The sequence below is a fragment of the Vidua macroura genome, chromosome 1 (assembly GCF_024509145.1).
Source record: "Vidua macroura isolate BioBank_ID:100142 chromosome 1, ASM2450914v1, whole genome shotgun sequence".
In the NCBI taxonomy this organism is placed as follows: domain Eukaryota; kingdom Metazoa; phylum Chordata; class Aves; order Passeriformes; family Viduidae; genus Vidua; species Vidua macroura.
This window is the reverse complement of record NC_071571.1, coordinates 34342433-34358297: the sequence shown is the minus strand read 5'-3', so window position 1 is coordinate 34358297 and position 15865 is coordinate 34342433. Positions and strand designations below refer to the sequence as shown.

General features: G+C 38.8%; 1 protein-coding gene across 1 annotated transcript in view; it reads right to left on the bottom strand.

Moving 5' to 3' along the window:
• Positions 1–15865, bottom strand: part of CREB5 (cAMP responsive element binding protein 5) — a 251080-nt gene that overhangs the window by 202160 nt on the left and 33055 nt on the right. Inside the window, exons 2-3 of the mRNA XM_053989512.1 lie at positions 7065–7136; positions 3791–3884 (exon numbers count right to left, since the gene is read on the bottom strand). Of these exons, the coding sequence (XP_053845487.1) occupies positions 3791–3884; positions 7065–7136 (166 nt within the window). The remainder of the gene's footprint in view (positions 1–3790; positions 3885–7064; positions 7137–15865) is intronic.

Genomic DNA, 15865 nt, shown 5'->3' with positions numbered 1-15865 from the left:
AATTTTTAAAGTCTTCTGGTCACTCTGAAACTGGCCAGTAAATGTAAGAAAATGTTTCATTTTATTTTTGATAAAGCAAGGGACACAGAAGCAAACAAGAAAACAAACTACAGTATGAGTCCTCATACCCAATCATTTTGCATGCCTCAAAATTCATGCCTAGAAAAACCTCTCTGTGTAAACTACAAGGAGGAAAAAATTAAGGCAATCAAGAGTGATGCAAATTACCTCAAGGGCACGGGCATTACTTGGGAAAAAGAATACCTTTGTACTACCTTTATTACAGGCACTTCTTCCATCTAGAGAAAACTGTTTCTACCTCTACAGTGGGCTTTATCACCAAAACTCTAGAGGATTTGGTTTCATTAAATAGAATGAGGAAGGAAAAAAGGTTTCTATGTAGATAATCCCCCGCTCCCAAAGTTCAGTTCCACAGGGCTTTTATTATTTCCCTGGAGGAAGCAATCTATTCTACAGACATTAATATTTTGGTGTTTAAAGACAAAAGCTTTGTCACACAATGCAATGGAGAGTTTCGAAGCAATGCAAACACTGTTCACTCTGCACAACAGCAAAGAGCTGATATCTATTTCAGTCAATTTAACTATAAAGTTGCCTGCAATGGTGAACAAGCATGCAAAACTTACATAAGATATCCTGTGTTATCTCAAATAGCTCTTTTTTAGCTGGAAAGATGGAAATAGAAAATATCAATGACTCTCTATCCATATTCTTAACAAGACTTTCTAACAAACAAAAATAAAATGCGTTCAACAAAGAGGAACACATAACATTAATTTTAAAAGACAGAATTGTGTTGTCAAGTTGTGCAACAGAAGTATCACTTGCATTTTAGTGCAATGCCTCTAGTGGATTTTCCTTCCATTCATACAGTCAGAGAACAGAAAGCTGTTTGTTATACATGGGTATCTGGGGTTTCTGAATTGGTTCAAGGGATGGGTTCACCAAATTTAATACAACTTGTTCTTCTTAAGCCAGCATGAAAAAAATGGTAGAAAACATAGTAAAGCTAGTTGATAACTCAGAAAGTCCTGGAAAGATATACCTGATAAACCAGCACCAATTGTTGCAATCAGGTCATGCACCATTGTTTATTAGACACTGACCCCACTTACATGACAAGGTATAACTTCACATATAACATACCTTTACCTCTGCCTTAGAAGCTTATATTTCAGGCCCAAACATAGATTTCACACAAAAAATAAGTTTCTTCTTCCCAAGTCATATTTTACTTAGTTTCTAAGATGTCTTGAAAAAAACCAACAGTTTCACTGCCTACTTCCAGGAACAGTTTATAAAAAACATGTTTAATATGTGTTAAGTATTACTGATATTATAGTGAACCCAGACTGAGGATTAAGCTACCTCTGTAAACAGAGTAAATAATTCTAATGTCTACCTGAAAGCATACAGTATGTTACTTTTCATGGCTAATTGTTAATAATAATGTTAATACACAACAAATGAAAAGATAGTATACAACATACTGGAAAAAAAAAAAATAGAAAATCTGACTTCTAGGCAGCTTAGGAGAAAGAGGGGGGAAAAACTAACACCGCACCTGGCTTATTACAGGGCAGTTGCTGCTGCAATTCTTTGAACTTACTGATGACAGGAACAATTTTTTTAAGAAGTCACATAAGCAAAAATGCAAAAAATAAGGAAGACATGAAGACAAATGTCTAAGAGAAAAGTCTGTCTCTTTTTCCCATGTATCATTAATTTTTCATTCTGAAATCTAAGAATAAAACATCTTAAACTTTAAGGTATTTAGATTTCCCCAGGGTTTCAGTGGGTAATGAAACAACTATTTTTCAAAGTCTTCCTGCAGAGAGTAGATGATCTATGATGCTTCCTGAGTAAGGGCTGCAAAATGCCAAACAAATTCAGCAAACAAGCACAAAAAGAGGAATCAATACACCAGCAGAACCAATTTCAGAACCAATTTGCCAGGGCATTACAGTCAGGAACATTGGCCACAGCCTTTGGGAACACATGTGGCTTTTTATTCTTTCACTACTACAGAGGATCATCATAAATAAACTGCAAAGAATACATCCCTTAGAAGCAATCTCAGAGTCTTTCTGGCCAGAAATTCTACATTAGTATGTACAGTTGGCTAGCTGCAGGTTTAGGGGGCCCAGTACCAGTGGTAGTGCTGGAAGACAGACATTCTTTTTGCTTAGGAAAGCAACTCACTGGAAGGAGCAGGATGGCTAAATCATAGAAGTTACCAAACACAAATGGAGCTACTCTGCTCAGGGGATTCCTGATGACAGAATAGATTCCTTAGAAACTGCACTTGAACAAAAGTCTTGCCAAACAGAAAGCCAGCACTTTTAACAAAAGCCACCACTTGCACAGGGTGAATGTGCCCACAGCACAGATGTCTTCGAGCAGTTTCACTGCCAAAGGACACAGCCAAATGCAAAAGCAGCTTTTCCTCATTTGTGCTTGCAAACACAGGATTCTGTGGGCATAGCTGGCACTCAGGCACTTTACAAGACCTAGTCTTCAAAATGCTGTGTACTGTTTCTTTCTAAACTTAGTCCACTGTGGCATTTTAAAATGAAAAGCAAAACAAATTCTATTTGGGAAAAAGGCTGTCTAACTTTTCCTTGGTGCCCAAAGTCCCAACCAAAAAAAAACAAAAAAAAAAAAAAAACACAAAAAAAAACAAAAAAAAAAAAAACAAACAAAAAAAAAAAACCAAAAAAAAAAAAAAAGAAAAAAAAAAAAAACACCCCAAACCTTGATATTTGCAAACCATTGTTACTTCATTATGATTTTCATAAAAATTGAAACAGTTTAACCAGAAAATAGTTAGTCTGCTGGAGTCCCTTTAATGAATATACATTTGCATCTGAAATGGCACAATTTACCTTGAAGAAGCCCATTGCAAAAGACAAATAACAAACACTGCTGAACATCCACACACACATTTGCAACACAGGGGGGGTTTCTACCATTACTTTGAAACATGAAAAGGTCTAGAGATACTATTCTAAATAGTCTATTACTATAGCCCAAAGAATAAACAATAGGAAAGGGAATAGGAGAGGAAAGAAGTAAAATGAAGGGCTAGCTTGACTTTACCCAACGCTGGCTAAAGGCCAGCCAGCCACTGATATGTGGTTACACAGACAAGAGCACAGAAAGACCGCATAAGAAATATATTACTCAAGAAATTATAGTAATTATAGCAATTATACCTAATACCAAATAACCCCTGTTTATGAAGGGGGAGGTGCAGAGAGAGATGGGGAAAGAGTACTGGATATCACCCACTTGTTCACCTTTCTGGTTATGGCTATTTACAGTGGGCAGTTCCTGAGTCACCACACAGGTGGTTCATACAATGTGGCCTCTTCCAGTTGCTGCAGTGAGTCTGTCCAGTTTAAATAGCAATTCTTCCAGCAACAGTACAAATACACTTCATTCACACTCTCACTGCTGGGCTCCCAAGTGACACGCACTTAAGTGCCTGTATTTCACTGGAAATCAATGATAGAGCTGCCAGCATGCCTGAGGGTCAGTGATTTCTTTCCCTCTCATTGCAAACTTGTATGAAGGCACAAGAATGGCAACTGTCTTTTTGTTCAAAGATATGCATTCTAGCTTAATCCACCTCTCCTTGTTATTTAATTGGAGCTGGGGCTTTTTAAAACCAATCTTGAAGTCATTTCACCAGTAGCTTTCCAATAGGAGTCATGCTTTCAACATCATCTGAATAGTTATCTCGACTCTTGAATTCATGTCTTCTTACCTGATAACATATTATCTGTTTTTATTGAAGGAAACTTCAAAGTCATTTCATGTTTGTGCCTGTGAATCATCAGATGATCCTCTGTTGGAAAACGCTGTCAGGCAAACACAGAAAGAGAGAGAGGAAGAGAGAAAAAAAAAAGAAAAAAAGAAGAATTTAATTCTCTAATAAACTTTTGGCATTGGACAGAATTTCAAAAATGAGAGACAGAAAGAAATTTATCCAGCTAGAAATGTGTCCAAATGGCACAGGAAACAGAATATTTGAAAATACGAGTGAGTATGAATAACAAATAGCTGTACTTGATTTAGAAACACAGTTGCTGCTGTGCTCTCTGGGATGAAAAACCATAAGGTGTCATGCAACTGCTTGAAAACAATTACAGTCCAAGTTTTAGATTCTAAGGGTCTCAGACACCCACTCCAGCTACCACAGCCTCACAAGTCACCACGTGCCTGAGCATCTGCGATAGCTGCTGTTCTGTATGCTCTTAGCCCACGGCAATTGCTAAGTAATGAGGCAAATCTTAAATCACTTTACTGGATTTTTCTGCTTTTGTGTCTTTCTGCAACATATATCTGATGAACAGCTATAAAAGTAACTAAATAAGCCAGCTTTTTCTATCCAAAAGTATTCAGACAATACACGTCTTTAATTTTGGAAATATTTGATACTTTGACTTGATTTGAAGTGGCAATTAAATGGTGCAGAGTTTTATAGCAACTAGTTATGACCCTTTATGATACTAAATCAAATTATTCTCCTTTGTCAAGCAGAGAAGGTGGAGAGATGGTTTTTTGTAAGAAACTAATCAGTGTGCTAAGCTTGATTTACAATCTGATTACAGACTTCTAGAAGAAATAACTTCTTTTGAACAAAACAAAGAAGAGACAAGCTTGAATAAACGCTCAAGCACTTGCACATTTGGGCTCAAACAGCAGAATGGTTCTGTGAAGTTGCCTTCACCAGAATGTGCATACACAGACCTTTGCTACTGAGATAGTTTCAAGTGGGTTATTTCAGGATTATCAAAAGCCAAAAGTAGTATCACCAAGGCTTGAGGAAAAAAAAAAAAATTAAAAGCAGCTCTTCAAAGCAACAGGTACATAGGACACAAAAAACAGTGACAACAACAGAGCTAAAGGGACCTAATGCTTTCAACACAGTATACTCTTGGCTAAGTGACTTTGCTTCTGGCTATAGCATAAATAATTGCCATATGTTACACCTTCTGAGAATCTCTCTAAACCCATAGACAAAGCAGTATAAAAATGGAATTGAATTCTCTGAGAGAAAAAAAAAGAAAAAAAAAACTGAAAAAGAAAGAAATCCCAAAGACCTTTTTCTCACTGTGAAATTCTGGTTCACTGCTTACTCATCTGGAAGAAATGCAGCATTAGGAATTTATGTTAAGAACAAAGGGAATATCTGAGAAAGACTTTGCTCAATAAAATCGTGAAGGGGGAAAAAAAGACCCCATATTTATTTCTCTTGAAAATGGATTTTCCTTCATGGATGCCATGCTCTTTCTTCATGATGAAGTCAGCCAGCTTAAACAGGGCATGGGGCAACAGAAAAGAAACTGTTCCTCCAGCCCAGACTTCTTTGTCTTTTTTCTAGGTCTACTTTCTTCCTTGTGCAGAAGGTTGACTTTATAAGCCCTCAGCACACATCTGCATGGGCCAAGAGAGAAGCCAGTCCCCAGCCAACTTAGCTGGACAGCAGCTCTGCATTATACACTTATGTCAAGTCCTCATTTATTACAAACAGGGGTCATGGGAAGTCAAAAGTTTTTTAAGATGGACATCACATCTACATTGTTCGTCTTTCCAAATTGTAACAGCATGCAACCAAACTTGCTCTCTGAAAACCTGAAAGAGCTTGTCTGGATCAGCTTCTCCTCCACTGAGGAAACTAATTAAGAGTTGACATGAAAACACTCAAGTCTACTGATTTCAGTGGAATTTAGTTTCAAAATGTAAATAAACATCACAATTAAACTCAGATACTTTTATTCTACCTCTGTGACAGAATGGTGAAAGTTTAACTCTGCATGTGGAAAAATAAAGTGGCATATTCTCAGCCTGAGGGATAATCCAAAAGATGCACTCTGCCTCTCATAGAAAAACTCACTCTTCGTGAAACAGCAAAGCCACTCAGCCAGCTGTTAACTGGACTGAAGGCTTCTGCCTCTCCTTATTTCAGCTCTTGGCAAAATCAACACCTACACTTCATTAACAGTCACCCATCCCTCCGCCAGAAGAACCTAAAGAGCTGTAAATACCTTAGCCAGCTGAAAACTCCCAATATACAGTTGAAACACGGAAAAGGTTCATTAATTAAGAGAGGAGGACTCTGGAAAATGGGTAAGCTGTATCACACAGGATGCACACAGGAAGCCCATGGCAAAAGCCTAAAAGACACCCTTGTCTGAAGATTTTACTCACAAATTCTTGTTACTAAAACAAATTAGGGTCAGAAGTGCCACACATGGAACTTCCCTCATCACTGCATGTGGGGGAACTTCCCTCACCACTGCAAAATCACTGAAAAAATCACACACACCCCAGTTCAATTCTCAGCAGGTAAAATCCTTGTCACTTCAGGGTTTTTTTAAGCTTATTAAACACCTAAACACAGGTCAGGTTTTGCCCTTGGAGATGTATGGCAGAGCACCAGTCAACAGGACAGGAATCCCAAATGCACATCCTGGGGCAAAATTTATCTACAGGCTGCATTTTCCACAGAAAATATTTAGTAGGAAGATGTCTTCAAGATTAAAAATAAATAAATACATAAATAGATAAAAATCAGCTAATAAGATATAATTGTATTTAAATATTTAAAACAGAAAAAAAAATGCAAGGAGGGTTAGGGCCTCCCAATAGCAACATAATATATTCCATCATACATCTCAGCAGAAGACAAATAAATGTGTCCTGCCTAGCGTATCCTCTCTTGATAGTCCCTAAAGGAATCTGCAATACATGTCTTGAAACATTAGGCTTTGGGATGAGAAAAGGCACAGAAGCAGCTTGAGGAGCACTTGTACCAGCTCTCTTTTGACTGGCTGCTGTATTTGCTTGAAATATTTTGTAAGAGTGTCTTGTGGGAAAGGAGAGAATCGAGGGGAAGCAGGTCTTAAAAAAAAAACCACACAAAAAAACCCTGACACACATATTATTATTAGACATGTGTTAATATATCAGGAGGCATTATACAAGCCAGAGCTAGTGCTGAGGACTCAATTAATATCACCGCTGACTCCACTCACCTGTGAGCAGCCTGGGGCACTGCAGACAAAAGGCCTCTCCTGCTCCAAGTTCATCTTTGATTCCTCATAAATCTACATGTTAAAAGGGGAAGGGGGAAAGAAAGGGAACCTATGAATATATACGTTCTAAACTTCACACATGCATGCAACATACAGAAATGGCAGTCTGTGCTTTTATTTCAAACTCTGCAAACAGATCAGAACAAAGTTTTCATACTCAGAGTACTAATTGTGCTAATATTCAGCAGGTTCTCTACAGTCTAAATTCTTATTGCTCCTTCCTGAGCACCAATTTATTTTTAAGAAAGAAAAATGTTCAGCTTTCACAGCATAAATCTGCCTCAGAAAATAGCATATGTTCAGTGTTGTTATTAGATAAGACCGTGTCTTCTCAGAAATATCTTGAATTAAAGGTTTTACCTTTCCTCCTTCAGTTCCTGCTGAACAACATTAAAACCAGACGTCTAGGTTACTTCTGAGAAAGAGCCCACTTTTTGAAGTTCTGCATCCATACTGTCTGTCTGATATTAATAACTTAAATACATTACATACATGCTCTCCATGCACACAAGGTAACAGTGCATCCCCATCCTTTAAAAGGTCAACTAGAGCCTCAGGAGCTTCAGCAGTGAAGTTTTGTCTAAAACTGCACTTCCACATAGCAGTTCCAGTCCTGTAACCTTGAACTAAACCCTGGGGGAAAGCTCCCAAGTCTTAAATAAAGGCAAAGGATGAAACATTCACCCTCAGAAAGCAGTTATGCACCTGATTTTGAGTCAATACTAAGGCAGTGTCCCTGAGCAAAAAAAAAAAAAAAAAAAAAGAATCAGTAAAATTTTAGGGAGTATTATTTCAGAAATGTTTTCAGCCTGTTGGAACAACTGTTTTTACCAGCTACAACGTAGTGGCTGACCCATCTTAAAGCAGATGACTTATGTTTAGACATTCCCTGAAATCCCTTAAAACTCAGCCTCACCACAGCCTCTTTTAGAAAAATATCTGAGTGGTGTTTGGGTAATTTTTTTCATGACCCAAGAGAAATATCTTGATGAAGAAGCACCATTTGATTTTATAACTACAAAAGTCTGCAGAGGGGCAGGTGGTAAAATTGCTCAAACCCACTGATTTTTTTTCAAGCTACAGTTAATTTTTCCTATCTTCAGGAGTATCTTTAGCATGCTTACAGTTGATAGTGTAATTCACTATTAACCAGTACATCAGCCAGACCCGTACTTGCAGCAATTATTTTCACTGGATGATACCATTTTCTTTTTAATTAAACTTCATTCTGGTGGACAACATTAGCCTGACAGTATATATTCCTAATTGTGACATAAAAAACTCCCCTCTGCCTGACTCCACTGACTCCTAGAAGCAGAATGCAGAAGTGAAGGATTTCTACTTTCATTTGCCCTTCAACCTCCACAAGGACACTACTCCCAAAAGTTGATAAGCACCAACTGATCATGAGCATCTCTACCAACATCTGGCCTGAGACAAACAATAAAAAATACAATAAAGTGTCAAGAAAGCCCCTAACTCAGGCATAACTTATGTATCCACACAAGGCTAGAACTGAAATAACTAAAATTGTATCTAATTTACTCCTTTAAGATTATTCATATCCTGTTTTGATTTAACTTACAGCTATGTTAAACTGAAATAGGATACTCATAATCAGAAATGAAAGAGTATATTCGTATACTAAAATAACTAAAGGTGTTAAATTACTTCTAATTTCAGTTATTTCAGTTCCAGACTGTGCATAGACAAGCTCTTCAGAGATGAAGACACAAAAATACTCTGAGTTACACTATCCTGTCTGAAAGAAACAAGCAGCAGAGAGATAACTGACTAGAAAAACAAACCCTGCAAAAAACAAAACCGAAACCTCCAGCTAAGTTAGATTTTTAAATCCACCTCTATTTATGGGATGTGACCCCAGGCATGTTGTCTTTCCTAAAGACAACTTTTTCCTTTACACAGAAAGAAAAGGAAAAAAAAGAAGCTATGCATGGATAATGAAAGGCTTTATTTAATATCTCAATTGCTCCTGCAACTGAAGCACTGCCAAAAATTTCTGTTACCCCTTTTTCCCCTCCTCAGGGGACAGTGACAACAGCATTTTCAATAGCAAAACAACAGATGAGACTCAGTTAAAGAAAACAAGATAGTTAGAATTCTGGTCCCAAGGGTCCAAGTGAATTTCAAAACATTACCAGGAATTATTTGGAGTTTGATTTCTTATTGAGTATTGCAAGTCTAAGACTTCCCTCCCCACCCTGAGTTTGACCTTTAGTCCCTGAATCCATCAGTGTATGCTCTTATAAAAATTAAATTATTTTCAAGGTTATCTAGTAGATAAGCATGGACTAAGCACCAAAATAACATGTTAGATGAGGACTAGAATCCTGAGTGCAGGGATCAGCTCCAGGAAATCAACTATAAGAAAACATGGATTTGTTGTTTACTCTCAGTACCTAGAAAAGGCGTCAGATTCAACATCAAATTGTTTTCCCCAAATGCACAAGCAACTGCTTATTTCCATGAGAATCATTCTCTGCAGACACTAAGCATAAAACAAGCAATAATCCAGAGTGGCTGTATCACCTTCACTCCAAGGTGCTGTCTGGCAGAACTTGACCTATATAATGTGTTACCAGGCAGTACAGTGCCCTCAGGACAAATTGCAGAATTGGTGTTTACGTGTGGTGCAATCACTGCAGTTGAGACTGTGGTACCACTGACTCTCTTACGACAGTAAATGAGTGGAAGAAGCTGCCTGCTGCCTACACTTTTTGCAAGTGTCTGATGTTTGGTTATCATATGGCAGTAGTTCCAGTGTTGTGCTTGAATGTTGACCAGGAACCAGCAGCTGAAAATCCGGGCTGTGAGTGTGAACCTCCTGCACACCTCAATCCCACTGAGCTCTGCAAAAGCTGCGGCTGCACCAGCACCACCGGGCCTCACCCCAGGTTTGCAGCAGGCTGGGGGCTTTCAGCAGCAGAGGTGTTCTGGCTGTGCACAGCACAGCTTGCATGGCATCCTTCTCAGGATGCAGGCAGGCATCTCCCATCCTTCAGCTCAGACAGCTGCACACAGCCTCTGGCACACACTTCTCTTCACGTGTCTCACGTGTGTTGCTGGGCCACACAATCCACGTCTTCTTTTTCCACACTGTGTGCAGGTGAAGGAAGGAAATAGCACAACCAATGGCAACATTTCCACTTCACCTAATAAAAATATATATCACAGCAGCCTTTCCATTTAAATTAAGGTGCTTATTAGCCTTTGGGATCTTAAAAATTCAAGTTACACTCATGCAACTCTTGTAGTACTACTAATAACCACTGCAATTAATGAACATGAAGAATATCAGACAAATCTATGATGAGTGTAAAGTTAAAAAATTGCTCCAGTCTGAATTTTTTGCTTCTGTTATCAATAGCTTAATTTATTGCAACTTTGTGACTTTTTTGAAGAAGCAATCAAGGATTATAAATAAAAGCGAACACTATTATTGATATGTCAGCATTAGTTCTGATATTATTAACAATAGCCATGAGTGTATAATCCAGCAGAAAAGGGGGCTGAATTTTAATAGACATGTTAACAACATCTGTCAGCATTTATTGCCCTATTGTGACCACGTAAAGAGCCTTATTGGCAGAATGTGTAAGTGAGGAAATCTGCTATGCTGTTGCAGCCTGCTATTCTCCTGAAATATCACTTTGCTCAGGAGAAGTTAGGGTATCCTAATTATAAAAAGAAATAAATAAAAATACAAGAGAAAGGTTTCTCCAGTCTATGTCATATGGTAGAGAAACAAGTAAGTTCTGCAGCAAGCCAAGATTTTTTTTCTACTGCTTGATTTTTGCATGAGTCTTCTAAAAAGTTTTTATTATAATTAATAAAACTGAAGCCCACAGCGAGGAATGCAAGAACATAACAAAGAAAAAATAGCCATTAGAAGAAACAAAACCACTCTCAGAACACAGCAACAAACTACATCTCCTCTCAGCAGCATCCAGAGGGAAGTACCCCATATCCTCAAGCTCCTCAAGGAGATTTTGCAGAGCCCCAGGATCATCTTTTCTGAACCAGAAAAACTGTTCTTACATCTAAGACCAAGAAAGTATGCTCCTTTCTGTCTCTCTCTCCCCCTTTTTAAACTCAGCAGTAATCTTACTGCCATACTGGTAAAAACATCAAGCAGGCTTGTTTCCTGTTTCAATGTTATTCTTGAAGTGGGCTGCAGTAAGAATCTGATTTTCATTGGGCTATTATTATTTGCAGCTGTGTGACCTTTTTAACCCTCTTTTAAAAGTGACATTTCAGCCTTCAACCTCAAGCTGTCTAAATGTTGCAGGGTTTTCAGGCCTCTGATTAACAGAGGAAAAAGAACTGATGGGGAGGTGTATACTACAATGTGTCTAATGCAGGTCAGTGCACCCATCCTGCCATTTGCACAAGTGAGTAATTACACTCTTATAAGCAACCTGTTTGTTGAAATTAATCACCTGGGTTCATGCTTGCAAGACAGGTTTCTTCAGCCTGGTGTGACCAAGGTCACTGAGATTTCCAAATACAGGTACAAAGCACACGGTCTCTAGTGTTAGCAGTGGTATGCAGAGACATGAGCAAGAAATGAAGCATCACCTATTTTTTAGGGTCACGGGCACAATGTTTAAAAAGCAAGAGGAGACTTGGTTACAGTGCACTTGTGAAGAGCAAAGAACCCCAGTGCATGCAGCATTTTAAACTGCTAGTCATGGCTATGCAATACCGTGCTATTTATAGATAATTAGAGCGTTATTAGAAATGCTATTAAGACTTGTTGGTTTTGGAAGTGTAATACATGCAGGGTTAATGCCCACTGTTGTTCCCAATACATACTTGCTTGAGCAAAGCCAATTTGAAGCAGCATTGTGCTGGAACAGCGCACGGTGGTTTTTCTCAGCGTGAGCTTTTCAGTGGAAGTGCTTGTTTTCTGAACTAGCATCACGCTTTCCACATGCAGGCATACAGGCTCATTATCACAGCCCTGCCTGCTTCAGCTGCTACAACGAAGGGTCTGTCAGCATTTCCATTAGAAACCCCCTGGTTTCAGGATTAAAGCATTTCCAAATGGTACTGGATGTTGGAAAGCAATTTATGTCTGGAGTTCCCAAGAAGGACTTTAATACAATGAACATTTGAGCTGGGGCTTGAGCCCTTGCTGGTACTCCAGCGAAGTTTTTGGGATTGCATTTATGACATTTATGTGTGGAAAAACACTCAACTTGGTCCTTTACTCATTTATTTTAAAAGAAGAGACGCCCATAAATCTTCATGCAGACTCGAGTGCTCTCAAAAAGCAGTTGATGTGTAAATTGTCTCAACAGCAAGCAGCCTTCCTTCAGTCTTTTCCCTGTGGCTGGCATCTGTGAAGTCACTAGCCACTGGCACACTTCAGGATCATTTGCAAAAGGAGTATCAAAAATATTCTTTGTTCATGCTTCTGAACACCCTAGTTCTTTTTAAAGGGCCACATGGTTTACTTATTGCCTGCATGAACAAAATCCAGTGCTGGGAAGGCTCCCCAGCAGTCCTAAGGTTTTGTCCCTTCTCTCTCTTACAGGTACATTCATTCACCTTCAAATCAGTCAAGGGAGAAAACTTTTTGATCCCCTAACTCAGCATTTGTCCACTAAAACCCACTGTTTCTGTTATCAAAGAAACCCAAATAGCTGCTTCCTGACTTTCTTCCACTTATGCAGAGCTGCTTTCTTCTCAAAAAAGAGCATAACTGGGGATAACCAAAAGAATATGGGGCAAATATAAGATATTTCAAAGTGGAAAAAGAATGAATGTTGAAAAACTCTGGAATTAAGGAGGGGGGGTAAACACAGGGAGAAAGAACCACAAGGGGACTGGGGGCAAGAAGACACCAGTAGAAATGGAAAAAAGACAGTGGAAGGACTGCAAACCACTGAGGACTGGGCTTGAGGAAGAGGAGGGGAGTAAAAGGATACCTCTGAAAAAGAAACTCAAAATAGAAAGCAGATGACCTACTGCCTTCCCACATAGCAGCAGTGTGAGAGCTCAACACTGTGTATCACCCATGCAAGTATTTGGTGGAGGGCACAATTTGTCCTCTGCACTGGATGATCAGTCTCTCAAGTGTAGTGGAAATGCATGAGTCTAAATAATTACATTTCTTGGACTCCCCATTTCAGTATAGGAAACCCATCACATATTCACTTGCTATAGTGCAAATGGATTTGCTGTTTTACAAAGAAATGGCCGTGGAATTACTAAGCACAGGCCACAGAAGACAAAAATGGAAATAGGAGAAAAGAGGTGAAAAGTGGCTTTAAAATGAAAGCACACACACACACACAAAAAAAAAAAAAAAAACCCAAAAAAAAAAAAAAAACACCTAGCCCTTTTTGAAAACAGTTCATGAAAGTTATCTCAGCACAGAAATATTCTATAGGAGAAATAAGATCTTTATAGGGCAAGATGGCTATTACTTCAACTCTGGAAAAACACTTTGAGGAATAACGTGGTTATTTTGCACTCTGTGATTGGCCAAACAGGGTCAGCCTAACCTGGAAATGGCCCAGGCTTGTAGTTCTGCAACTGTCCCCCACTGATGGCATTTGCAGAATAACCCTAATACCTGCTGTCCCTAGTTACAAGTCTGAAACCACATGAGAGACCAGACCGGAACCTCGCTGACAGCACCAGGGTTTGCTTAACTGAACAAGCAGCAGCACAAGCTGCACCAAGGTAAGGAAATGGCTCTGTTCAACAACAGCATTTTGCACACCAACAGAGAGAAGCAATACCTGAAGTACTTCTCCATTTCCCCTACATGCAATTTTTCTGCTTTCCAGTGCTGGAAATTCAACAGCTAATTCAGACCTACTGAAGTAAAACCAGTATCTGGGTCTGTGGACTTGACAAATGTTAGGGAGAACACCAAATGTCCATGGATAGTCAAACAGCATCTGAATGTCAAGTTTTTCTCAACATGAGCAAATACTGTCATTGTGCTGTATCATCAGACATTTAACTGAAGTGCTCATGTCAGAAGACTAAGTTAGACATGAGGGTCTTGAAAGGGAGGGAAGGAAGAAAGGGAGGATGGAGGAAAAAAGGGGAGGGGAAGAGGAGGAAAAGCACAAGGAAAATGGGGAAAAGCAGAAGAAGGAAAGGAAGGAAGGGGAAGAAGTGACAAAAGGGAGAAAAAAGAAGGGAGGAAAAGGGAAGAAAGAGGAAAGGGAGGAAAAGGAGGAAAGGGAATAAAGGGAGGAAAGGGAGGGAAGGATGGGCTATGTTAGAGCAAGACTGAAAGCATCAAATGCTTTAAAAGATGTGCTACAAAAGCACTCTGCACTATTTTAAAAGTTTTAACACTGAGACTTCTTTTACCAGATGCATTGTGATAATACAGTATATAATATCATGAACCAGATGTACATGGTGATAATAAAGTCCTTATTTAGGTCACTGTCCATCTCAAAATTGTTCTGCAGAACTGCAAAACAACTGCAGTAATACAAGTGACAGGAATCTTGCTTCAAGAGACCAGACCACCACTCATATCTAACATTTTAAAGGAAAAATGTATTTGCTCTGTTCTTTATGAGCAAGTCTTGGCTTCTCCCTGTACATGACAGAGTCCCTTGGGGCAAAGCATGTGCACAAAGAAGTTAAAACCACCATTAGCTGAAATCAATATTTACTACCAAACTCTTGAAAGATTTAAAGGAGAAGATACATGCAGAGAACACCATTCCAGGTTCATACAGTCATTACTGACATGAATCTAATAGCACCCACTCTCCTTCACTACCAATTTTAGTGGATTACACACTTAATATTTGATTACACTCTTGATATTTGATTAATTATAAAGTTGCTAATAATATAAGAATAGTCTGCTTAGAATTGCATTTAGTTATTTTTCAGGCAAAGGGATAAAAAACAACAGAACATTCTTAGCCTATGAGAAAGTCTGCCCCAATTTTCATTCATCTTCAAAAGGTTACCAATATTAAGTGAGGTGAGTAGTCTGTCTTCTACAAATCCCTTCACAAACACAGCCCCATTCCCGGAGCTGTGGCAGTCACAGTGCTTCAAGTCCATGGTTCCCATACCAAGAGGATTATCGTGGGTGTATGAAAGAAAAACAGTGAGTCTTCAGATCAGCTTCACAAGTTAAGATGGTTCACCATGCCTATTGCTATGAAATAAACAACAAAAAAAAACCTACTTCAAGGAAAAAAAACCAAGCATTATGCACTGGAGATCTCCAGGAAGCCTGCAAAGGGCAGAAAAGGCAACTGCAACTGTGGCGAGAGATGAAGCCCATGATGCAGAGGGTGTCAATGATGAACTCCCAGTAACATCTGGCAAATAACCTAATCTTTTGGGACTTTCCAATGCTGGCAGATAAGTGTGTTGTCTGTCCCTTCAAAGGCTGACCTCATTTCTATCCTTGGGTTAATGGCATGCAAAGCTCTCTGCTACACTTACTTTTTCACTCTTCCCCCTGACCCAAAGAGTTATTATTAAACACCAAACAACTTTGCCTATTGTTGTAGTTTGCATACAATTTAATTAAGAGTTTTCCCTCCAGGAATAATATTGACTGAAGGTTTTTGTAGGGTTGTTTTGGTTTTTAAGTGTACTGTAACTGCAGTATGCTAATTGCTTTGGTTTACGATACACAAATAGATAAAAGAATTCACCTAACTTGCATGCAAATAAACACTTGGATTTCCAAAGGGAAGGAAGAAAAAAAAAAAACA